Source organism: Nerophis lumbriciformis, linkage group LG37 (genome assembly GCF_033978685.3).
Source record: "Nerophis lumbriciformis linkage group LG37, RoL_Nlum_v2.1, whole genome shotgun sequence".
NCBI lineage: Eukaryota > Metazoa > Chordata > Actinopteri > Syngnathiformes > Syngnathidae > Nerophis > Nerophis lumbriciformis.
Window position 1 is genome coordinate 19,267,818 of NC_084584.2, and position 25,486 is coordinate 19,293,303.

At 40.7% G+C, this 25,486-nt stretch overlaps 2 protein-coding genes across 2 annotated transcripts in view; both read left to right on the forward strand.

Moving 5' to 3' along the window:
* Positions 1–2,538: 2,538 nt before the first annotated feature.
* Positions 2,539–16,468, forward strand: LOC133577468 (zona pellucida sperm-binding protein 4-like). The gene is made up of 12 exons (XM_061931331.1): positions 2,539–2,710; positions 2,765–3,019; positions 4,244–4,353; positions 4,432–4,612; positions 4,684–4,806; positions 4,882–5,051; positions 7,856–7,953; positions 8,021–8,169; positions 10,457–10,631; positions 10,693–10,828; positions 13,520–13,594; positions 15,918–16,468. The coding sequence occupies exons 1-12, from the start codon at positions 2,608–2,610 to the stop codon at positions 15,924–15,926; spliced, it is 1,584 nt and encodes a 527-aa protein (XP_061787315.1). The 5' UTR covers positions 2,539–2,607; the 3' UTR covers positions 15,927–16,468.
* A 955-nt stretch (positions 16,469–17,423) lies between these two features.
* Positions 17,424–25,486, forward strand: part of akap9 (A kinase (PRKA) anchor protein 9) — a 116,850-nt gene continuing 108,787 nt past the window's right edge. Inside the window, exon 1 of the mRNA XM_061931410.1 lies at positions 17,424–17,648. Coding sequence (XP_061787394.1) covers positions 17,601–17,648 — 48 coding nt within the window. The 5' untranslated portion in view covers positions 17,424–17,600. The remainder of the gene's footprint in view (positions 17,649–25,486) is intronic.

Below are 25,486 nucleotides of genomic sequence, written 5' to 3' on the forward strand. Positions count from 1 at the left end.
ATGTATAACAGTGACAATGTACAGTACACTGACCTGCTCAGTGGCCTTGTGGTTAGAGTGTCCGCCCTGAGATCGGTAGGTCATGAGTTCAAACCCTGGCTGAGTCATACCAAAGACTATAAAAATGGGACCCTTTCGATAGATAGTACTTTATTGATTCCTTCAGGAAAATTTTAAATTACCTCCCTGCTTGGCACTCAGCATCAAGGGTTGGAATTCGGGTTTAAATCACCAAATGATTACCGGGCGCGGCAACCGCTGCTGCTCACTGCTCCCCTGTGATGATGGGTCGAATGCAGAGGATCATTTCACCACACCTAGTGTGTGTGGGACCATCATTGGCACGTTAACTTTAATTTTTAACTTTTGTCATCGCGCCTCAAATATTATGGCCTCACTGCCGATTGGAAAAAAAATAAAATATATATATATATATATATATATATATATATATATATATATATATATATATATTTTCATAGCATATTGTACAATTTTTTTTCGTCTTTTTTAAGCATTAAAATGACTAAACCAAACATATCAATACCACAGCATTATTGGCCACGAGATGAGACCTAACCAATCAGAGCACACTGTTCAGTATTGTGGCCACTGATTGGCTCAGCCTTCGGCAGCATTACTAAATTGTATTAAGAGAGTGTAAAGGTGACTAAAGGTTTTATTTAATGTTTACCAGGCTTTCATAATGTTGTTTTTTATTTATTAGGTCATAAACAGGTTATTTTATGTTCTAGTTATGAAAATATTTGATTTTGAATTAATGATTCATCCATCCTTTTCTACCGCTTTTCCCTTTCGGGATCGCTGGAGCCTATCTCAACTACAATCAGGCAGAAGGCGGGGTACACCCTGGACAAGTCACCACCTCATTACAGGGCCAACACAGAGACAGACAACATTCACACACTAGGGCCAATTTAGTGTTGCCAATAAACCTATCCCCAGGTGGGAGGAAGCCGGACTACCCGGAGGGAACCCACGCAGAGAACATCTAAACTCCACACAGAAAGATCCCGAACACAGGATTGAACCCAGGACCTTCGTATTGTGAGGCAGAGGCACTAACCCCTCTTCCATAGAAATTCATTTATTGCAGTTATGTCTTTAACCAATTAACAGCGATAAACGAGCGACGACTTTATTCGTATCGAAGCGATGGGATGCACTAGATTTACCATACAGCTTACCTCCATCTTCTAGTCCTAATTGTGTCTGAAAGAATAACATTTAATGCTATCATGGTAACCATAGAGCAGGGGTGTCAAATTCATTTTAGCTCAGGGGCTGCATGGAGGAAAATCTGTGCACACGCGCGCCGGACTATTAAAATCATGGCATTAAAAATAAAAAATAAATTTCAGATTGTTTTCTTTGTTTTACTTTGGCCAAAAATAGAACAAATACATTTTGAAAATATTACAATAAAAATATAGAAAAACCGGCAGCGGTAAAGTTAAGATCCTTGAAGGAAAGAAGAAAGTGAATAAATGTTTATACTGAATACATTTACATATTCATAAACATTTGTTTTCTTTTGTATTATTGTTTTTAATGAATTAAGTAACGTTTATGACAACCTTTTTCCAAAACACAATATAGAATGTGAGATATAACAGGATAATGCATACATTTATCATTTAGGGGCGGCATGGCGTAGTGGGTAGAGCAACCGTGCCAGAAACCTGAGGGTTGCAGGTTCGCTCCCTGCCTCTTACCATCCAAGAAAAAAAAAAAAAATCGCTGCCGTTGTGTCCTTGGGCGGGACACTTCACCCTTTGCCCCCGGTGCCACTCACACCGGTGAATTGAATGATGAATGATAGGTGGTGGTCGGAGGGGCCGTTGGCGCAAATTGCAGCCACGCTTCCGTCAGTCTACCCCAGGGCAGCTGTGGCTATGAAAGTAGCTTACCACCACCAGGTGTGAATGATTGATGGGTTCTACATGTAAAGCGACTTTGGGTACTTAGAAAAGCGCTATATAAATCCCAGTTATTATTATTATTATCATTTGTTTTCAAAACGGTTACAAAAAAGTGGGACCCCAAAAATTTACTGTAGGACCCCATTTTCATGACATGATGGGGTACCTGGGACCCCATTTTGAAAATTCCTAGCGCCAACACTGGTGGAGTATTGGTGCGTGCAAAACAGCAGCAGGCGGCTGTGGCCTGTGGGCCGGTTCTAATACTAATCATACATCATCCGGGGGGCCATCGATAATTCATTTGCGGGCCAGATTTGGCCTTGACTTTGGCCATAGAGCATTACACAATTAAATGCTGTTTTGAAGGAAGAACAGATACTAATTGGTGTACAAGACTAAAATGTATTTAATAACAAAGTAAGTCAATGTATAAAAGTAATTTATTAGAATCACTTACCGTCATATACATTAAACATCAATTTGTTTAATAGTTAAATGATTTTGAAGTTTAAACAATTGCTGTCCAGCACACCTGACTCGTAACTGTGGGGGTGCACCAATCAGCAGCCACCAGGTGTGATGAGTTTACACTGAGTGAAGCGACGTCTCCAAGGTTTGGCAGTGTTGCAGCAACAGAGATTTTTTTTTTCTGTAGGACTCCATGGCTTGGCTTGGATTGGAGTTGCTGTTGCTATTGGTGGTGGTTCAGGGATGGGAGTGGGACGACGAAAAACAACTTTTCAAAGCCCCCACAGCCTTGTCAGGTAAGAAGTATAACATTGCGACAATTGGAGCGTGACCGGGTTTGACCTTTCCAGATGACGAGGAAGATAATAGTTTGGACATCAGTGACTACGACGACTATGATGAGGACGCGGACCCATCGGTCCAAGTGGAAGCATTAGACTACCATCCAGGAAAGCTAGGTGGCGTAACGGATGAGGAGGAAGACACTCCAGCAGGCCGGACAAGCACAACCAATCCAAGTCATGACGGACTTCAAGTAGTGTGCGGTGAAGCTGGCTTCCATATCAATTTACCAGCTGGGCAACAAAGTCTTGTGAAAGTTTTAGGTATGTAAGTGTTTTACTTTAAAAAGGTCTTTATAAAATACAGCCCCCACATTTCAACATATCTTACTGTAGAAATGAAACTCAGATATGCTTTAGAGTAGTCTGTGTACAGCTTGTGTGGCAGTATATGTTTACTATCCACTGGAACGTAGTCAACACACAGCCATTATTGTCCATATAGTGAGTACACCTCACAGTGAACGTGTCCAAAATGTCCTGGGTGTGAATGATTAGTATGAGCCTGGGCCGCAGAGTTTTGCATGAATAGGTGTGACAATTATGGCCGCCTCATATGAAATTTGACCAAAAACCAATTCCTAGCCCCTTCCTGTTCCATCACAATGGCAAATTTCCCCAAATGCCCTAATTGTTTTCCATGGCGCGCAGTGTTGTAAATCGTTGTACTGTGTTCTAATCCAGACTCAGAGATGTGTCAGAAAGATACGCAGATGTATGTTGTAGCGCTGTCCTAATTCCGAAAAGTATATGGTACGCATTAACTAAACTAAATCAAAAACTATCTCTTACTCATTTAAATCAGTTTTGCCCTTTAAAGTTTTCCTTTTTCTAAGGAATTATTCTGAGTTTGTAAAACTTAACAAACCATAATTTAGAGAATCACTCCGGTCTCAATCATATACTTATACCACTTTTGGTATCGACACTACCAAATTATGGATGATCCGCCCTCTTTTTACAAGTTGTGTGCTGAATGTGACAATGCTGACACCAACCGTTCTATTATACTCTTTCTTATTGATCTACAGTACTTTTTTCATTTCCTGTTTGTGCTTATTTTCTGCTGCAACGTGGTTCCATCAACAATTTTAATAAGCACTTATTTTGTTGTTTCTAGCTAGCTTAGCTTTTAGCGTGCCTGCTCCTGCTTGCTTTCCGTGTGTAGCATGTTTGGCCTTGTCCTCCAGTGATGGCGATACTTAAGATATTAAGAAATGCAGTTTATTTGCCCTTATCGAGAATATTATTAACTTAAGGGAGCAACTTCACAATGTGTTGAGGACACATAATTAGCTGCTACCATGTCTGACTAAAAATACATTAGCCAGAGGGGATCGGCATTTAAAGTCATTAATCGGCAATGGCGATCAGTACTAATCTCTAATTTCTATAGAACAGTCTCCTTCGTAGTAATGTGATTTGTGTGCTCACTTTAGTGTACATACAAGTTGCCAACCTATTGCTGTACGTCCTGGCCTCCTCCAGGCTCCAAAGACCTGCAACCTGTCAATCCCGCCCAAGAGACCTGTGGTGTGAATGTGACCAACCTCCAGAACACCTTGACTGTGCCCTACACCGGATGCTACGTGGAGACTGTAATGATTCATAATTTCGGTTATACAGTGTCGTTTTGATGCAGTTGTTAGTGAAATACCTCCTTGCTGGTCTGACAGACCAACAGCTACAGCCTGCAGCTGTTGTACGTCGACAAACTCGGTCAGGCCCAAGTCGCCACAGTCGCGTGTGACCCGAGCCTGACGTCAGACCGTGTTTTGATGCCTCGCTCTGGTGTCGAGCCCACCAGTGCTTCAAAATGCAGAACTCCACCGCCAATGACATCAGCAAAGGCGCAAAGTGGGTGACCAAGAGATTATGCGTGCATTTTTTCCATTCATCATTTATTAGGTATTGCACTTTGATATCAGATTGTGCCGTGACCTCTGAGCAGCAGCTGCCTTGTGGACAATCAGGAATATCACCCAATGCTTGTGACACCATGGGATGCTGCATGGACCCGACCACATCCAAGTGCTTCTATCCAATGGATGGTAAAGCCTCTGCTTTGTCAGCCTAACGCATCCGCTCCTAATGTAAACTTGATGTTTTGTGTCCATTTTCCTCAGAGTGCACGCTGGATAAGCACTTTGTTTTTATTATCAAATCCATGTACGCCTCCATGCCTCTGGACCCCACAGAGCTGGTGATACCGGGAACCAGCTGCAAGCCGGTCGTTGTGAACGCCAAGTTTGCCATCTTTAAGTTCAAAGTGACGGAATGTGGAACTCACACTTATGTAAGTTTGCATTAAGATTTAGACCATTCCACTGAATCAGTACCATTTGTGTGAACATGAAATGTATAAATCAGTGCTGTCAAATGATATTTTTTAAAATCAGAATCACACTTAAATTTGGATTAATCATGATTAATCACTGGTTATGTGCATGAATAATTTAAGTTAACTTAAAAGAGCCCAGTATTTTATCCCAAATCCAGATTTATGGTGAGGATGTCATACAGGATTGTTTTTTAAATGTTTTACATGAATGCATGTACTTTATTTGCTTAAAACCTAACAGTTGTATCTAAAGTCAGATCTGGGTTTATTTTGAAGTGAAATTTGCCAGCAAGGACAAAAGCATTGACCTGATCACTGGCCCTATACGGTGTCTATATAAGCAGGTGGACCAGCCCACTGACTTTGACAGCTGAGATTGATGGATAAAATACATTTATACAGTGCTAAAAAGGGCAAAAAAAGGACAAAGTTAAGTAAATAAAATACATCTTTTAAATAATTACTTAAATGTGACATTAATTAAACCTTGAAATAATGAAATCAATATTTACTTTTTAAATCAATATTTACTTTTTAAAAGAAAATCATGAAATCATGTTATTTTCTTTTAAATGGACACATTAAATAAATGTATAAATTTCATTCTGACCCATTTAAGGAACTATTTAAAGATTTATTTTGGTAACATTTGGCCCCTTCATAAAGGTAAAGGAGCATGTACGGTCCAAAGAAATTGCGTGATTAATTTGCCTATATGGAAATCGTTCAATAACTTTTTTTGTGAGTAATCACAGAAATTAACTCTGTTTTTGACAGCCCGAGTATAAATTAGTGCTGTCAAATTAGTCGTTTTGTTGATTCAGATTAATCACACTTTTGAATTTGGATTAATCACCCCGAAAGGGACAAGCGGTAGAAAATGGATGGATGGATGGATGGATGATTAATCACAGGTTATTACTTGCTTGTATATTTTAGATTGACTTAAAAAAAAAAGAGCCCAATGTTTGGACGCACATGCAATTTTGTTCTCGGAATATCATACATGAACATTTTTCAAATGTTTTACATGAATTTATTTGCTCAGTTTCATCTGAAATTCAGTCAGGGATTATTTTGAAGTGAAATTTGCCAGCCAGCACAACAGTTTCTTCACTCATCTTTGCACTGTTTGCATTGACCTGATCCTTGTCCATATTACCTGCGCCGCCTTTAAGGTAACCATCTGCTACTGAACAAAGCCGCGGGCCAAGGTTGAACAAATTAACCTTTTAATAGGGACCCAAACAAGTTTTGCATTGAATATTGAACAAGCAAGGCTTATATAACTTTATAGTGACATGCAAAATCGAGTTTCAAATAACAATAATAATCATTTAAAACTATCAATGGCATATCAAATACAATTTAAATAAAAATGGAATGCCTCTTTTCTATTTGCAGCCTTCTGAGGTAAAATCAACATTAACTTTTTCCACAGGCTAATAAATTTGAAAATAAAATCACAATAAATAAACCAACCATTCAGGACTTTAAACTGCTCAGTTTGCAACACACTGATCTAATCTGATATGCCAAAGCCAGATACCTGCCCTCCTTTCTTGGATGCTAGTTCGTTAATGTCGGGGCTCAGGCTTTGAGCTGAGGCAACCTTCATTATCGAACGAAGGTGTTCATCAATCATTATATCTTGTAGTCCGCCGGGACCGCAATCTTGGGGGCGTGCCTTAAAAGCACTGCCTTTAACGTCGACTACGAGCTGTCGTCACGTCTGCTTTTCATCCATTCTAACAACGTGCCGGCCTGATAACAAAATATGTGCGGCGTCTGTATGCACTAACATGCGAAAGCAAAGCATACTTAATCAACAGCGATACAGGTTACACTGAGGGTGCCCGTATAAACAACTTTTACACTGTTAGAAATATACGCCACACTGTGTGAACCCACACCAAACAATGACAAACACATTTTGGGAGAACATCCGCACCGTAACACAACATAAACACAACAGAACAAATACCCAGAACCCCTTTGCAGCACTAACTCTTCCGGGACGCTACAATACACACACGCACACACACACACCTTGGAGCGTCCACGGTGCGGATGTTCTTCCGAAATGTGTTTGTCATTCTTGTTTGGTGTGTGTTCACAGTGTGGCGTATATTTCTAACAGTGTAAAAGTTGTTTATACGGGCACCCTCAGTGTAACCTGTATTGCTGTTGATGAAGTATGCGTTGCATTCACTTGTGTGTGTGCAGAAGCCGCACATATCATGTGACTGGGCCAGCACTCGTTGGACTGGATGAAAAGCAGACGTGACTATTATTGAGAGGGGCAGTGAAATTGGGAGTCTCCCGGGAGGGTTGGCAAGTATGACAATTAGCGGTGAATGACGTGTTACCGTGGCACCGCCACTGTATATAATCGGCGGGCAATCTCCAGTGTTAATTTGATATCGCCTTAAGGGCCAAGTGAAATTACACGGTGGGCCCAATTTGGCCCGCGGGCCAGAGTTTGACACCCATGGTGTAGATGAATACTGTGTGGCTATAGTTCATGCATTTGCTCATTCTATTCTAAAAAGTCACTCCTGCTACTTGAGTCTTGTTACTCAAAAGTTGTCTTTACCATAGAAACCTTTGAACATTGTTTTTTATGACTGGGATGCACCAGTACACATTTTGAGTATGTGTCTTGTCAGTTTTGGATTTAAAAATATATTTTTTAACGACTTCTAACAAGGAAATGGCACAAATGTCATTAGAAATTGTAAAGTTACTTGTGCCTGCAGGACGTAGGCGTGACGAGGTTCTACTTGGCCGAAGTGCAGACACTTGTCAAAGCGCTCAACCTCAAATATGGCATCGTCACAAGAACTGATCCATTAAGGTGAGTCTATTAAATCTTGATAACAATGCACTTTCGTTAAGCCACTGTGATATTTTTCTTCCTTTAGATTCTTGATTGAGTGTCGCTACAGTATTTCCAGTAACGCTAAGCAGCCTCTGGCAAGTGTTGGCTACATGGTGAAGATCCCCAGTAGCAACCTGCCATCATCCATCCACTCTGGTGGCTTATATTCAGTTCAGTTGAAGATCGCTACTGGTCAGTCTGTATACATTATTTCAGTAAACTTGACATGCGGTGCCACCTATGAGTTGTGGTCAAAATGCTTTGGAAGATATTCTAGGATGCATGTAATACGAATATCCTCAAAGTTTTATCAGACAAATGCTCGAGGACTTATGGACAATTATTTGCTAAATGCAATGTTTTGTTTGATGGCGGCCATATTTTTCAACCAATCTTGCTAAACGTTTACACAGGTGCTTGTCAAATTTTGTAGTCCGACTTAAGGGGTTTAATAACGGTGCCATTGTGTGGCGTATTTGTCAGAAAAATATTATTTCAGGAAGCACAGTAGGTGTTCATGTTTTGACAAATTTTCACCCTTTTCAGAAAAAGCTTACCCTTTTCAAGGAACTTTGTCATACCAGTACTCATAACATGGCACCAAATGTAGTACCCGATGTCCTAGATTTAGCCCAAAGATTACCACAAGAATTGTAGTATGTACATCATGGCTCCTCAAATATTTTTCTGTTACGCCCTCCATAGGAAGAAGAGAATATTTTGCGCCTTCCAACTCTCCACCATGACTAAAAATAACATAATTTGTCTATAAAATTTTTATAACTATACCTCTGCAGAACATTGTAAGCTTACTAACATTAAAGGAAACGACACACTGATCTTTCCTCGTTTCCCACCGTAGTTACAGTGAAGTCAAGTGCTACATACGCTTTATCATATGTTCCCCGAGGCATCGCCCCAAGGGGGCCCGCCCCACTATTTGAGAAGAACTGGTTTAGGTCATGCTGATTGAAAAAACAAATACGAACCAAATATATTGCAGAATAAGGGACTCATATATAAATGGCAAAAAATAAGTTTACATACAATCATGATGTGCTAAAATAAACTAAATTAATAATGAGCGTGTTTCTTAACTAAACTGTGAATAAAATAAAGTGCAAATGAAAATACAGCTTCACCGCTTAAGTTACACTTTGTGATTTGTATAACTAAGGTGTTGCTGTAGCCTGATCACTTCAAATGCAGTCACGTCTTTTGCTTAACTTCTTTAGTTATACTAGTGGTGTTCCTCATAGTTCTATTTTAAGTCCTCTTTTTCATCCTTTGGGCTATTCAAGTGATGGCCCCTGTGTTCAGTTCCAAAAACTTGTGAGAGACTCACATTTTTGCTGAAGGTCCTTTATAAAAACAGAGGTCCTGTGACTCTGACACAATAGACAGGCCAAAAATCAAATGTCTGTAGCAGACGCCGGATCTCTGGAATATAAAAAATAAGACTAATCGTTAGGAGTGTGGGAAAAAATAGATTGGAATTCAAATCGCGATTCTCACGTTGCACGATTCAGCATCAATTCTCATTTTTCAAAAATCGATTTATTTTAATTTTTTAATTTAATTTTTTTTAATTTTTTAAAACATTTTTTTTAATTTTTTAAAACATTTTTTTTAATTTTTTAAAACATTTTTATTAATCAGAAAAAATAATACAAAGCAATACCATAACAATGCAATCCAATACCAAAACCAAACCCGACCCAGCAACACTCAGAACAGCAATAAACCGAGCAATTGAGAGGAGACACAAACACGACACAGAACAATCTAAAAGTAGTGAACAAAAATGAATATTATTAACAGTATCAATATTAGTAACAATTTCATCTTAGCAGTGATTAAAAATCCCTCATTGACATTATCATTAGACATTTATAAAAAAAATAAAAAATAAAAAAAGAATAGTGGCTTACACTTGCATCCCATCTCATAAGCTTGACAACACACTGTCCAATATTTTCACAAAGATAAAATAAGTCATATTTTTGGTTCATGTAATAGTTAAAACAAATTTACATTATTGCAATCAGTTGATAAAACATTGTCCTTTACAATTATAAAAGCTTTTTACAAAAGTCTACTACTCTGCTTGCATGTCAGGAGACTGGGGTAGATCCTGCTGAAATCTTATGTATTGAATGAATAGAGAATTGTTTTGAATCGGAAAAATCGTTTTTGAATCGAGAATCGCGTTGAATCGAAAAAATCGATTTATATTCGAATCGTGACCCCAAGAATCGATATCGAATCGTGGGACACCCAAAGATTCACAGCCCTACTAAGGGAGAAGTCTGGCTCTTCGGTTCTAAACTTTCTGGAAATGTGGACCCCAAAACAATTGAGTTAAACATCCCTGGCATAGGTCAATGGAGTCCAAATAGCATGCAAAAACAATGACATCAAATCAAAGCATTTTCCTAACTTACTGTAGCGCTTACTTGACCGTTATTTGTGCCAACAGATATGACCTACTCCACTTTCCTGCCCTCTTTCCCAACCTTGCGCTTTGTCCTGGACAAACCTGTCTATTTGGAACTGAGCTTGTGGTCTCCCAAACCCAATGCAGTCATTTTGGTTAAATACTGCCTAGCGTATCCTCGCTCCGCAAAGAACGCTCTGGTGCTCGTTTACAAAGGGTAAGTCCATGTCAACTCACTGCACAACTCTAAATGCTTTATTAAGAATGTGTTTTTGAAGGTGTGCAAACCCTTACGACCCAAATGTGTCCATCCTGCAAGTGAGCGACTTGCCCCGCAATCGCCATCAGAGGCGCTTTGTGGTCAATGCTTTCCAGTTTATGGACGTCACAACTAAGAAATACTTCGATGAGGAAGTGAGTATCAAAATACGAGTGTAGACCAATGGTTCTGAAAGTTTTCTTTTTAAAAGTACCACCTTTTTAAAATGTTTTGCTTCAAATATGAGGCTTAAACCATGTCTCACCAGCAGTAGCACAGTTTGAGACGATGGTATTGACCAGTGTTTTTCAGCTGTTATTGAGCCAAGGCACATGTTTCACATACATCTGAAATGTATGAATGGCAAAAGGTAGACACACAGGTTAATGATGTATCTTCTGTCATCTAGTGCAGGGGTTCTCAAACTTGTTTCACCAAGTACAAACTCAGAACACATTTGGCTTTCAAAGTACCACCATAATCCATCCATCCATTTTCTACCGCTTGTCCCTTTTGGGGTCGCGGGGGGTGCCAACATTAAAACACAGTAGCATAGTAGACCTAGGTATTCTATAAAACAAGGCAGTTTAATAAGTTTAATAAGTATATTTATCTGCCTGGCACCGCCTGGAGAAGGGCATAATCACTGGGTGTACAATCTCAGTGCCACTCTTCTCCTTGGCAATGAACATGATTGTCAAGTCTGCGGATGTTGAATGCAGAGGGCCAAAATCAAGATCTGGGACCCGGCAGCCCCCCATAAGAGCTTTTATGGATGACTTGACAGTGATGACCACATCTGTGCCTGGGTGCAGGTGGCTCCTCCAGGGGCTTGAACGGCTCATCACATGGGCAAAGATGAGCTTCAAGCCAGCAAAGTCCAGGTCCTAAAGAAAGGTAAAGTGGCCGACCATTTCCGCTTTACAGTTGGAGGGTACTTGATTCCAACGGTGACCGAAAGACCTGTCAAGAGCCTGGGCAAGATCTTTGATAGCTCCCTGAAGGACACAGTGGCTCTGTAGCAGACAAAGAGCGACCTGACCTCATGGCTCACAGCCATCGACAAATCTGGTCTCCCAGGAAAGTTTAAAGCCTGGATGTACCAACACGGAGTCTTGCCTAGAATACTCTGGCCTCTGTTAATCTACGAGGTACCAATGACAACGGTTGAGGTACTAGAGAAGACCATTAGCCAGTTCCTGAGGAATGGCTGAGGTTCCCTCGGTCCTTAAGCAGCATTGCTCTTTATGGCCATTCCACCAAGCTGCAGCTCCCTCTCAGGGGACTATCGGAGGAATTCAAGGTCACCTGCTCCAGAGAGGTAATGATGTACAGGGACTCCGCAGATGTCAAGGTCGCCTCGGCAGGAATCGCTGTTAAGACCGGGAGGAAGTGGCAGGCACAAGAAGCCGTAAGCAGAGCAGAGGCCCGGCTGAGGCACAAAACCTTGTTGGGTACTGTGGCAAGGGGGAGGGCAGGCCTCGGCAGCTTTCCAAAGCCACGTTGGGACCGGGCCCGTGGCAAGGAGAAGCGCCAACTGGTCCAAGAGGAGATCCGTGCAGAGGTGGAGGAAGAACGTTGCTGCCGGATGGTCGTGGACAAGGTGGGAGCATGTAGAACCTCGAAAACTCACCTGGGCAGAGCTCTGGAGAGCTGAACCTCTGCGCACAAAATTCCTCATACAGTCTGTGTACGATGTCCTCCCATGCCCCGCCAACCTGCACATCTGGGGCCTAGCAGACACTCCGGAGTGCAAACTGTGCCAGAGAAGGGGCACCTTGGAGCACATCCTGAGCTGTTGCACTAGGGGAGGGGCGGTATCGCTGGCGCCACGACCAAGTTTTAAAAGCCCTGGCGGATTCTATCTGCGCAACGATACAAAACAGCAAGTCCCAGGCCGCCCCAAAGCAGTCAATCACCTTCATCAGAGCAGGACAGAAGGCAAGCCGCCAGCCCAACTTCTCAGGAGGGCTCCTGGCCACCGCTCGTGACTGGCAGCTCCATGTTGACCTGGGAAGGCAACTCAAGTTCCCGGCCAATATCGCTTCCACGTCACTATGCCCAGACATGGTGTTAACATCGGAGTCAACCAAGCAAGTGGTGCTACTGGAGCTGACTGTCCCCTGGGAGGAGCGAATTGACGAAGCAAATGAGCGAAAGAGGGCCAAATACACTGAGCTCACTGTAGAGTGTCGGAGTAACGGCTGGAGAGCCCGCTGTGAACCAGTTGAAATTGGGTGCAGGGGTTTTGCTGGTCACTCACTACAGTGTGTGTTCAGAATCCTTTGCATTAGAGGACTGCAGTCGAGAAAAGCCACCAAGAACATCCTAGAGGTCTCCCGGTGGCTGTGGATCCGTAGGGGGGGATCCGTGGTGCTCTACTTGGACACAGGCCGGGGTCTGATCACCCTCGGCTGGGTCGCCCGGGCGAGGGTGTCTGATGATTAAAGACCCGAAACACCCTGTGACCCCGGGTTTATCACTGATGACGTGTCCAAGCATCACTGTGAGGTGTATTCAAGTTCTATTTGATATTTTTAGCCACTGTAACTACACAGTTTGACCAGTAACAGTATTTCCTATCTTCAAAAACTGTTACTGGTCAAACTGTGTAGTTGAAGTGATTATTTGGCGTATGACAAGATGGAGCACGTATTACAATTTGTGAATTGCTGATCTAGTGGAAGAGCATTGAATTGTTGTACCTGTCAAAAAGTTGCTGTCATCAAGAGATGAACACAATGCATTATTTGTAGCAAATACATTCTACATTTTTGGACATAATTGAAAATGGATCATTCTAGTGTTGGGATATAGACTTCTGACCTGTCAAATGTTGCCCTCAGATCCTTTTCATGTGCTCTTCGGAGGTTTGTTGGCCAGACGAGACCACTTGCGAAGAGCGGTGCTTTGATGGAAAGGTGATTTTCTAACTACAAATATTTGTTGTATTCCTAATAACGGTCTGCTTACTCTTCTATTTCTTACCCGCCTCATTGAAAAGGGTGAAAATGTGTTCAAACATGCAATCCTACGGTGTTCGTCTGTGCTATTATTTTTCCGACAATGACACCGCACGGGACTCTAGACAAAAAAACAGTATCTTTGAGGTGCATAGCCCAATCACCACCAAATTTGCAGTACACCTCTAGGGGACTGACGTGCACGTTTGTAAAATTTGACTAAGATTGGTTCGATTTGATTCAGAATCGATTCTCAATTCAAAACAATTCTTGGTTCCAAATAAATACTTTATTAACATAGGGTGCCAAAAAAAGGACAGATTTTTTTTTGTTTAAAAAAAAAAAAAAAAGAAAAAGTAAAGACTTTTTATATAGAAATAACATTTTAGAAAGACGTCGGTCTGGTTCAAGGATCAACTACAATACCGAGACAGCACTTTTAAAGATTTTAAATGATATCAGGTACAATTTAGATAATAAAAAGTTTTCAGTGTTAGTTCTGCTGGATCATACAGTCGACCATCACATTTTATTAAACACCTGATTGGCCTCACAGGTACTGTTTTAAATCGGCTCTTCTCTTATCTCACAGACTGATTTTTTAAATCTAAATATGGTTGCAATGTTTCTCAGGAACCCACATATAGTGTGCGAGGTTCCCCAAGGCTCGATTTTAGGTCCTATTCTTGCATGCTGCCTCTTGTGGACATTATCAGATCATTTTTCACAGTTACACTAATACACAGTTGTACATTGCCGTGTCTCCTGATGACACAGGACTAATAGGTATTCTTTTTAACTGCATTTTAGATTTCAAGTCATGGATGGCAGTGAAATTCCTAGAGCTCACCTAGGGCAAAACGCAGGTTTTAGTTCTAGGTCTTGAAGGTCAGAAAGAAACTTTGACCAAAATGACACATACAATTATTTTGTCATCTTACAGGGTAAATGGAATTTTTTAGAAATAATGCTTATCGTTCACAATCATTATAAAAGACAAGAGGACAGATGTATTTTTTTTAATGCATTCTAACTCCAAATAAAACTCTGCTTTCAATGGAGCTAATAGGCCCATAAAATCCAATAAATAACCACCCAAAAATCGCCAACAATACTCCATTTAAATTTTGCGACTTGAATATTAACCAAGTATTAGTGACATTGTTACTATAAGAGCTAACGCAGATGAACTATTTATAGCAGAGCCATGATCGCTAGACGTCACCTATGTTGACGACAACGGCTGGTGAGCTGCTTTCTCGCCTTGGTGCGCGTGAAAGTTTATTCTAGAGTATAAATCATGCCTCTCACCTTGATAGTATAAGGATGAGGACGTCATCCGACCAGTTGGTACACTTTGACAGCTAATTTAGACCCGGGATTGGCGAGAGACAGGAAAAGACGCTTGGTTCCATTCCCTTTTTATCTTCGCGAGGATTAGGTCATTCATCTAAACGGGAATATAACAAGATTCTATCAGTCGGCATCTCATGACTGCAAACATTGTACAATAAGTGTTTTTTATGTTTGCTGGCTCATTAAGTCTGCAGTGAGCAGTAATCAGTGATGTGGAAGGGAAAAAAGCGAACTTTGTGATGTTTTTTTAAATGAACGCGCCCGCGTTAGCTTAAAATGGTCTAAGTACCTAAATATTACATCTTATTGTAAATGTGCCTGTTGCTACATTACACATGTACTTACTCTATCTATCTGTCTATCTATCTATCCCTTAATGGAGGCGTTTTTCAAGGGCTTTATAGGCAAAATAGAGCGGCTGCCATAGGCTCCATTGTAAGCGGAATTTTTTTATGCATTTATTTAATATTTAGAATGCATTGAACAAATGAACATGTTCTATAGGATATAAGGATTGTAGGATATAAGGATTGTACAAGGGCAAAATTCAAAAGTGTAGTTCCCCTTTAGGAACAAGGTAAAAACTGTTAGACTCACCATTTTAATCAGACTTAAAAAAAAAAAAAAAATCATTAGGTTAATACTTTTTTCTGTTAGTTTATATTTTATTCATTGCTATTACAAATATTATTTTGTTTTGATCTATTTGTTTTATTTTTATATATATAACATTTTATTTAGTTGACGCTAATTATCTTATTCTCCAGTGTGGATGCTTCAAAGATACATTTTTTTCCTCAATTCTCTTGTCTTGTCAATATTACTTCTGCATGAAAAGTTCTATACAAAGTTTGATGAATGGATCACAACACAAAGATGGCGCCACAAATGTCATTTTGAAGCGAATATATTTTTTAATTTCCAGGAACCATGAGGACATCCTACGAGACTCACATGGACTTTCACCTTGTAATGTTTTATTGTACAGTAAACCGAAGGACAAATGTTTCATTTTCTGCTATTTCCCCATGCAAGAATTCAAATTATTCTTTAACAGTAGAATATATGTGCGTATATACAGTATGTTTGCGACACCTTTTTCACATTCTGCCCACACGTTCACACAAATATTTGTAAATAAACTAAACTTTCATTAATTGTAATAAGTGGGCTTGGTGTAATCATACTGATCATATTGCAGACTGTGTTGACAGATGGTAATGTTTAATTCATGTCAGATGTTCAACGGATGTACTTTTGCATATATTGGCTACAAGAGTGCATTTACCATTTGCTGAGCCTGCCATTGAATAACCTACTGACTGACCAATGGGCTCTTAACACTGACAAGTACCTCCACTATGAATATTTTAACACCATGAGCCGTTCATCATGCAAATCAGCTCTCACTCCTGTATTGTATAAAATGTTTTTGAAAGAATAAAAAAAAATCAGTGATCGCTGTCTTTCACTTCAAGTGGATGCAATTTACTTGTCATGATCATACAACGTCATGCTTGCCGAGCACTTTCACTCTGCGGCTACAAAGTGGCCCTAATGGATCACGGAATTGGATCATTTTTACAGTTATATTAGGATATGTAATGATATAGCAGTGCATACATCACATTAGCCTACATAACGTTTGGCAATCAAAGCCATCATTTTATTCTGTCTTCAGTAATGTGTAAATTGTGCCTTTGCTCTCGTATTTTGTGTGGCTCTGACACATTACCCTCTCAGTGTATCAATAATTCAGTCTGGGCCTAAACTTTCAAATGCACTGCAGTTCCTGCTGGCACTGCTGCACTAACAGCAACCGCTCACAGGTGGGATCAAATTGGACAGCATGTCTAAGAGAAGATGGGTGGAATTCAAGATCTGCCAGACTATAAGTTGCTCAGCTCCTATCAGCCGAAGAGACAGGGTATCGGCTGATGCTGCTGCAGGTATGTATTGTTGGTGTGTTTGGATGATCTAATAAGGTACAATATTCACATGGATGTTTGTGTAAGGGAGTTTATGCTGCAGACAGTTATGAGTTCTAATAAGGTTAGATTTTTATTGAAAAAAAGAGTTTAATACATTATGACACATTTATTGGAACATGTCCTTCACCCAACCAAAAAAACACCCTCAAACTGTGAGAGCACTCTGTTGCCATAGAAACAGCAGCAACAGCAGTCATTGGGGCATGATAACAATTCACTGCTTATCATTTCATAATTTACTGTAGATTAAGGAAGCTTGATTTTATTGGACGAAAGATAAATGTTTTTTTTACGAAAAAGCTCGAATACTCAACCGGGAACATGAAAAGTTCTATTTAGACGACAATTCTGGCAGCTCCTGAAGGCAACATCAGTGGAATGCAGGAGGCGTGGCTCCGGGCCACCTATCAGATGTCACCACAGTGGGGTGTCATGTTTACGTGGTAAAAACATGGCCGCCGACTGCCAACAAGGAGACAGCCTCTAAAAGTATACGAGTGCAAGCCTCTGGCAGCGTACTTGAAGCCGGGCGGCGCACTTTTCGCCACCGGAGCCGAAACGTGTCTTGTGGACATTACGCATGAATCTTTTTCCGTCTTGTTTTAGCTGCTGTGACGATGGAAGACGAGGAGAGGCAAAAGAAGCTGGAGGCCGGCAAAGCAAAGGTATATGTTAGCATAACTCTCATACTGCTATTATGGCTACATTAAAATCACAATATATCGTTGCTAATAACTTTTTTTTATGTCTTGTTGTTGGGTTCTGTCAGCTGTTCCGCCTCCCGTGTATGCACCCCCCCCCCCCCCTCTCCCTCCTTCGCAGCTGTCAGTCCAAACATTCGCCCTGCTTTGACAGCCAAAGGGGGTTAGCGTAGCCTGTGCTAGCTAGCTACATAGAGCACAGGCTACACCCCTTTGTCATTCTGCATAATTACACTCCATGTTGTCTCTCCCAAGCTGGAGACCTTCAGTGAATGTTATTCAGGGTTAGTAATCAGTCAGTAAGTAGAGGCTTTCTGACGCCTGCTTGAAGCGAGATGCAAGGCTGGCAGGCAGGTGTAACAGGATTTACAGGACATATATCCCCATCAGGTCGAGCATGCCAGAAGATCCGTGCTGCCTTGGGAGTATTAGTGAGCAATACACCTCCCGCCATTTAAACAGAGTGTGCACGGGTTAAGTGGCATGGTGCATGTGAATTGTATTACTGTTGTCATGGAGTAGAGCTGCAATGTGGCAGCGTGAATGGCGCCCCACCTCCTAGTTTTTAACATCTACCGTATTTTCCGCACTATAAGGCGCACCTAAAAACCACAATTTTTCTCAAAAGCTGACAGTGCGCCTAATAACCCGGTGCGCTTTATTACGATTCATTTTCATAAAGTTTCGGTCTCGCAACTTCGGTAAACAGCCGCCATCTTTTTTCCCGGTAGAACAGGAAGCGCTTCTTCTTCTACGCAAGCAACCGCCAAGGAAAGCACCCGCCCCCATAGAACAGGAAGCGCTTCACCCGCCCCCGGAAGAAGAAGAAAAAACGCGCGGATATCACCGTACGTTTCATTTCCTGTTTACATCTGTAAAGACCACAAAATGGCTCCTACAAAGGACAAGGATCCGGTTCATAAAAAGACGCAATCTCTCCATCCGCACACGGATTACTACCGTATTTCACAGCAACTGATATTCCTGTGAACTGCACTGTGGAACGGGAGCACGTACGGTGAATATTCGCACCACAGAGAATGAGAAGTCATCCTTCACTGTGGTTCTAGCTTGCCATGCTAACTTCCACCCAGGGTGATATTCAAAAGGAAGACCTTGCCAAAAGAGACCTTTCCAGCCGGCGTCATCATAAAAGCTAACTCGAAGGGATGGATGGATGAAGAAAAGATGAGCGAGTGGTTAAGGGAAGTTTACGCGAAGAGGCCGGGTGGCTTTTTTCACACAGCTCCGAAGGCGAACACACCTTCACTAAGACGGGCAGATAGCGCCGGTCGACATACGCCAACATCTGCCAGTGGATCGTAAATGCCTGGGCAGATAGTTTCGGTCACAACTGTGGTCCGAGCTTTCCGGAAGGCAGGATTCACAGAACTGCTGCACAACAACAGCGACACTGAATCCGATGACTTCGACGAGGCGGAGCCGGCCATTTTTGGATCCCACGAAGACGAAGAATTCGAAGGATTTACGAATGAAGAATAACTTCAGAAGGTGAGCGCTATGTTTATTTTGTGTGTTGTGACATTAACGTTCGAGCAACATTATGTTGCTATTTATTGCTCTACACCATTTTGAATTTTACTATGTTTGTGATTGCACATTTGCGTACATTTTGGGACAGAGTTGTTAGAACGCTGGTTTTCAATATATTATTAAAGTTTGACTGAACTATCTGACTGTTTTTTTGACATTCACTTTAGCGCAGCGTTTTTTTGACATTCACTTTAGCGCAGCATAGGCGCGGCTTATAGTCCGGGGCGGCTTATTGGTGGACAAAATTATGAAATATGTAATTCATAGAAGGTGCGGCTAATAATCCGGTGCGCCTTATAGTGCGGAAAATACGGTACAATCAGGTCGTTCATAGTTCTAAATGTCAGGTGTTGTGTTGAGAAGGATTCCGTAAGTATGTTGCCAAAATGTGGGGAAGTTTTATACAGTACATCCAGATGTTTACTGGATTGAGTGATGTGCTGTGATAGCAGAAGATGCAAAATTATGATGAAACAGTCGCAACTAGGGATGTCCGATAATATCGGACTGCCGATACTATCGGCCGATAAATTATCGGTATCGGTTTCAAAAAGTAAAATTTATGACTTTTTAAAACGCCACTGTGTTCACGGACGTAGGGAGAGGTGCAGAGCGCCAATAAACCTTAAAGGCACTTCCTTTGCATGCCGGCCCAGTCACATAATATCTACGGCTTTTCACATTCACAAGTTTATGCAAGGCATACTTGGTCAACAGCCATACAGGTCACACTGAGGGAGGCCGTATAAACAACTTTAACACTGTTACAAATATGCGCCACACTGTGAACCCACACCAAACAAGAATGACAAACACATTTCGGGAGAACATCCGCACCGTAACACAACATAAACACAACAGAACAAATACCCAGAACCCCTTGCAGCTCTTTCGGGACGCTACAATATACACCCCCGTTCCCCCACCTCAACCCCTCATGCTCTCTCAGGGAGAGCATGTCCCAAATTCCAAGCTGCTGTTTTGAGGCATGTTCAAAAAAATAGTGCACTTTGTGACTTCAATAATAAATATGGCAGTGCCATGTTGACATTTTTTTCCATAACTTGAGTTGATTTATTTTGGAAAACCTTGTTACATTGTTTAATGCATTCAGCGGGGCATCACAACAAAATTAGGCATAATAATGTGTTAATTCCACGACTGTATATATAGGTATCGGTTGATATCGATATCGGTAATTAAGAGTTGGACAATATCGGAATATCGGATATCAGTAAAAAAGCCATTATCGGACATCTCTAGTCACAACCATTTATACTACGCTGCTATGCCTTAATTTTGACTTGAAGTTTGTCAAACTTTTTTTTTTTGTGTTAAGTCACATGCTTGAAGTGCTGGAAAGACTGACAAAGATAATACATACTACATAGTGCAATCGTATGTATGCAGTAAGTGACCATCCATGGACAAACAACAAATAAATAAACTTTCCCAACACCCACATACAATGGCTTCTGCGATGCTCCAAGCCATTGTCTGTTCTGGTGGGGGGGGCTGCAGGGTCAGAGACAGGAACACAGACCCAACAGATGTTTCAGCCTCATTCCAAAATGAAATACATTCATTTTTCTCCTCAAAATACCCCATAATGACAATGTGAACAAGGTTGTTTTTTTAATTTTTGAAATCTATTCAAAATAATAAACAAAAAAAAATATCACATGAACATAAGTATTCACAGCCTTTGCTCAATTCTTTGTAAATGCACCTTTGGCAGTAATTACAGCCTCAAGTCTTTTTTAATACGATACCACAAGCTTGGCACACCTATCTTTGGGCAGTTTTACCCATTCCCCTTTGCAGCACCTCTAAAGCTCCATCAAGTTGAATAGGAAGCGTCAGTGCACAGCCATTTTGAAATCTCTCCAGAGATGTTCAATCGGATTCAAGTCTTGGCTCTGGCTGGGCCACTCAAGGACATTTAGAAAGTTATCATGAAGCCATTCATTTGATATCTTGGCTGTGTGCTTAGCACTGTCCTGCTGAAAGATGAACCGTCTCCCCGGTCTGAATTAAAGAGCGCTCTGGAGCAGATTTTCATCCAGGATGTCTATGTAGTTTGCTGCATTCGTCTTTCCCTCTATCCTGACCACTCTCCCAGGTCTCCCAGTTCCCGCCACTGAAAAACATCCTCACAGCATGATGCTGCCACCACAATGTTTCACTGTAGAGATGGTATTGGCCATGTGATGAGCGGTGCCTAGTTTCTTCCAAACATAACACCTGGCATTCATGCCAAGAGTTCAATCTGTGTCTTATCAGACCAGAGACTTTTGTTTCTCATGGGAGAGTCTTTTAGGTGCATTTTGGCAAACTTTTACGAAGAAATGGCTTCCGTCTGGCCACTCTACCATACAGGCCTGATTGGTGGATTGCTGCAGAGATTGTTCTCCTCCCTCCACAGAAGAATGCTGTAGCTCTGACAGAGTTACCAGCAGGGTCTTTGTCACCTCCCTGACCAGGCCAACCCTTGGAAAAGTCGTGGTGGTTCCAAATTTCTTCCATTTGCGGATGAAGGTAGCCTCTGTGCTCATTGGGACCTTCAAGGCAGCAGATATTTTTCTGTACCCTTGCTCAGATTTGGGTCTTGACACAGTCCTGTCTCGGAGGTCTACAGACAATTCCTTTGACTTTCTTCTTGGTTTGTGCTCTGCCGTGCACCGTTAAGTGCAGGACCTTTTATATGTTGACAGGTGCATGCCTTTCCAAATCATGTCAAACCAGCTGTATATACCACCGGTGGACTTCAATTAAGCTGTAGGAACATCAAGTATGATCAGTTGAAAGAAGATGCCCATGAGCTTGCTTATGAGCTTAATGGCAAAGGCTCTGAATACTTAAATACATGTGATTTCTTAGTTTTTTTATGTTCATTAGATTTGCAAAAAAAATCTAAAAAAACCCAACATTTTTCACATTGTCATTACGAAGTATTGTCTAGAATTTTTAGGAAAAAACATTATTTATTTCATTTTAGAATAAGGCTGAAATACAACAAAATGTAGAAAAAGTAAAGCGCTGGGAAACTTTCCGGATACACTGTATACAAAGTATGGCATATATGACAAAAAAACAAGGTGAACAACAAGGTAAAGGAGCCATTTGCAGTATTCCACTAAAATAGTCACAATAGTGCATGGTATGCTAATTGGATTTTGAAATGTATTATGGTGTTTTTGACTAAAATCTGCAGACAAATTAGATGTTTTATTGTGCTCAATTATGCGCTCAAATAGTCACAACAGTGCATACTGCTGCTTCCTAGGATTTGGATTGTCTGGATTGATTTTGAAGCGAAATTTCCCAACACATAAGAGGAAAAGACAGATGCTTTTGCATTACTGTATTTTGTTGAAATAGTCACACAAGTGCATGGTTGAATTGAGTTGAGTTTGAGTTTATTTCGAACATGCATGCATACAACATGATACGTCACAATTTCCAGTTTCTCTATTCAACATGTTCGAAAAGGAGTAGGAAGAAGCAGAGCGTATTTAATCCTACCCCTTTTCCTTTACATAGCAGTTGCTAAATCTTTTGTTCACTTGCTGTTCTCAGTTTATTCACAATATACTCCATAAGTATAACAATAAAAAATAAATACATTAATTATTAATTTGTGAAATAAGTTATATTCCATATGGTGAGATGAGTAAGATTATCTAGAAAATTATTGGATGGAAGAAATACATTCAGAATGTTTATCATTGTTCGTCTTCTTTGTACTTTGTAAACACTTTAAGTTTGAAGAGTTTCTTGAAGTGGATTATATTAGTACATTGTTTGATTTCTTTACTTAATCCATTCCATAATTTAATTCCACATACTGATATACTGAAGGTCTTGTACGTGCGTACAAATGTTTTGAATTACATTTTTCTCTAAGATTATATTTCTGGAAGACAAAAAGACATTTCGAAGACTTTGCACAGAGAAGAGGATGATTGCTTTCAAAAATGAGCTAGAAAAGCAAAATTGGGACAATGTGTCCAATGAAAATGAGGTTGATGAAGCATATGAACATTTCTTAAACAAGTTCATAATACTTTATGTCAAACTTTGTCCATGGAAAGAACTCAGTAGAAAGCAGAGAAATAATAATCAACCATGGATGACAAAATGATTAAAACATGCTTGTTAATAAGAAGAATACATTATATAGAAAGTGTATAACACAAAGAACTACAGAGTCAGAAAATAAGTACAAAAAGTATAAAAACAAGCTAACTCACATACTACGAACATGTAGAAAATAATATTACTGTCAATTATTAGACAGGAACAAAAACAGTATGAAAGCAACATGGGGCATCCTCAATAGCATTATTAAAAATGGCATTAAGAGAGAGGGATTACCCCCAATACTTCTCAGACGGAAACAAAAATAATGACAATTTATTTTGTCATTAAGTCATCAAGTAGTAGAAAGCTTCAATAATTACTTTGTAAATATTGGACCAAAATTGGAGGAAAAGGATTCCAGACCCAGTTTCAATTGAGGACTATAATGATACCATAGATAGAAATCCCAACTCAATGTTCCTCAATAATGTGACACAGGAGGAAATAGTTAAAATCGTGAAATAATGCAAGATTTCAACTGATTGTAATGGAATTGATATGGAAACGATAAAAAAAGTTATAGAAGAGATCTCAGGACCATTAACATATATTAGCAACCTATCATTTCAAACAGGTAAATTCCCAAACAAAATGAAAATAGCTAAAGTTGCACCAATTTATAAGACTGGAGACAAAAAAAAAACAATTTACAAATTATAGACCTGTTTCTTTACTTCCACAATTTTCTAAAATCATTGAAAAACTGTTCAAAAACAGATTAGAGAGTTTCACAAACATATATAGAATACTCAATGAGAACCAATGTGGATACAGAGCTAATGTTTCAACTTCGATGGCTTTAATTGAAATTACAGAAGAAATTACCAATGCGAATGTAGTAAAAAATGTGCGGCAGCAGTGTTGATGGATCCAACTAAAGCATTTGACACAATTAATCACAATATTTTAATAAAAAAACTAAAACAGTATGGCATCAGAGGGTTGGTCTTAAACTGGATTAGAAGTTATTTAACGAACAGGAAACAATACGTGAAGCTAGGCGAACGCACGTCTACAACGCTAAATACACTATATTGCCAAAATTATTTGGCCACCTCCTTGACCCACATATGAACTTGAAGTGCCATCCCATTCCTAACCCATAGGGTTCAATATGATGTCGGTCCACCTTTTGCAGCTATTACAGCTTCAAATATTCTGGGAAGGCTGTCCACAAGGTTGCGGAGTGTGTTTGTAGGAATTTTCCACCATTCTTCCAAAAGCGTATTGGTGGGGTCACACACTGATGTTGGTCGAGAAGGCCTGGTTCTCAGTCTCCGTTCTAATTCATCCCAAAGGTGTTCTATCGGGTTCAGGTCAGGCCAGTCAAGTTCATCCACACCAGACTCTGTCATCCATGTCTTTATGGACCTTGCATTGTGCACTTGTGCACAGTCATGTTGGAAGAGGAAGGGGCCCGCTCCAAACTGTTCCCACAAGGTTGGGAGCATGGAATTGTCCAAAATGTTTTGGTATCCTGGAGCATTCAAAGTTCCTTTCACTGGAACGAAGGGGCCAAGCCCAACTCCTGAAAAACAACCCCACACCATAACTCCTCCTCCACCAAATTTCACACTCGGCACAATGCAGTCCGAAATGTACCGTTCTCCTGGCAACCTCCAAACGCAGACTGGTCCATCAGATTGCCAGATAGAAAAGCATGATTCATCACTCCAGAGAAGGTGTCTCCACTGCTCCAGAGTTCAGTGTCGACGTGCGTTACACCACTGCATCCAACGCTTTGCATTGGACTTGGTGATGTTTGGCTTAGATAGCTGCTCGGCCATGGAAACCCATTCCATGAAGTGATCTGCTTACTGTACGTGGGGTCACATGAAGTTTGGAACTCTGTAGCAACTGACAGTGCAAAGATTTTCTGCACAATGCGTTTCAGCATCCGCTGACCCCTCTCTGTCAGTTTATGTGGCCTACCACTTGGTGGCTGAGTTGCTGTTGTTCCCAAACTCTTCCATTTTCTTATAGTAAAGACCACAGTTGACTTTGGAATATTTGGGAGCGAGGAAATTTCACGACTGGATTTGTTGCACAGTTGACAGTTCCACGCCGGAAATCACTGAGAGCGGCCCATTCTTTTACAAATGTTT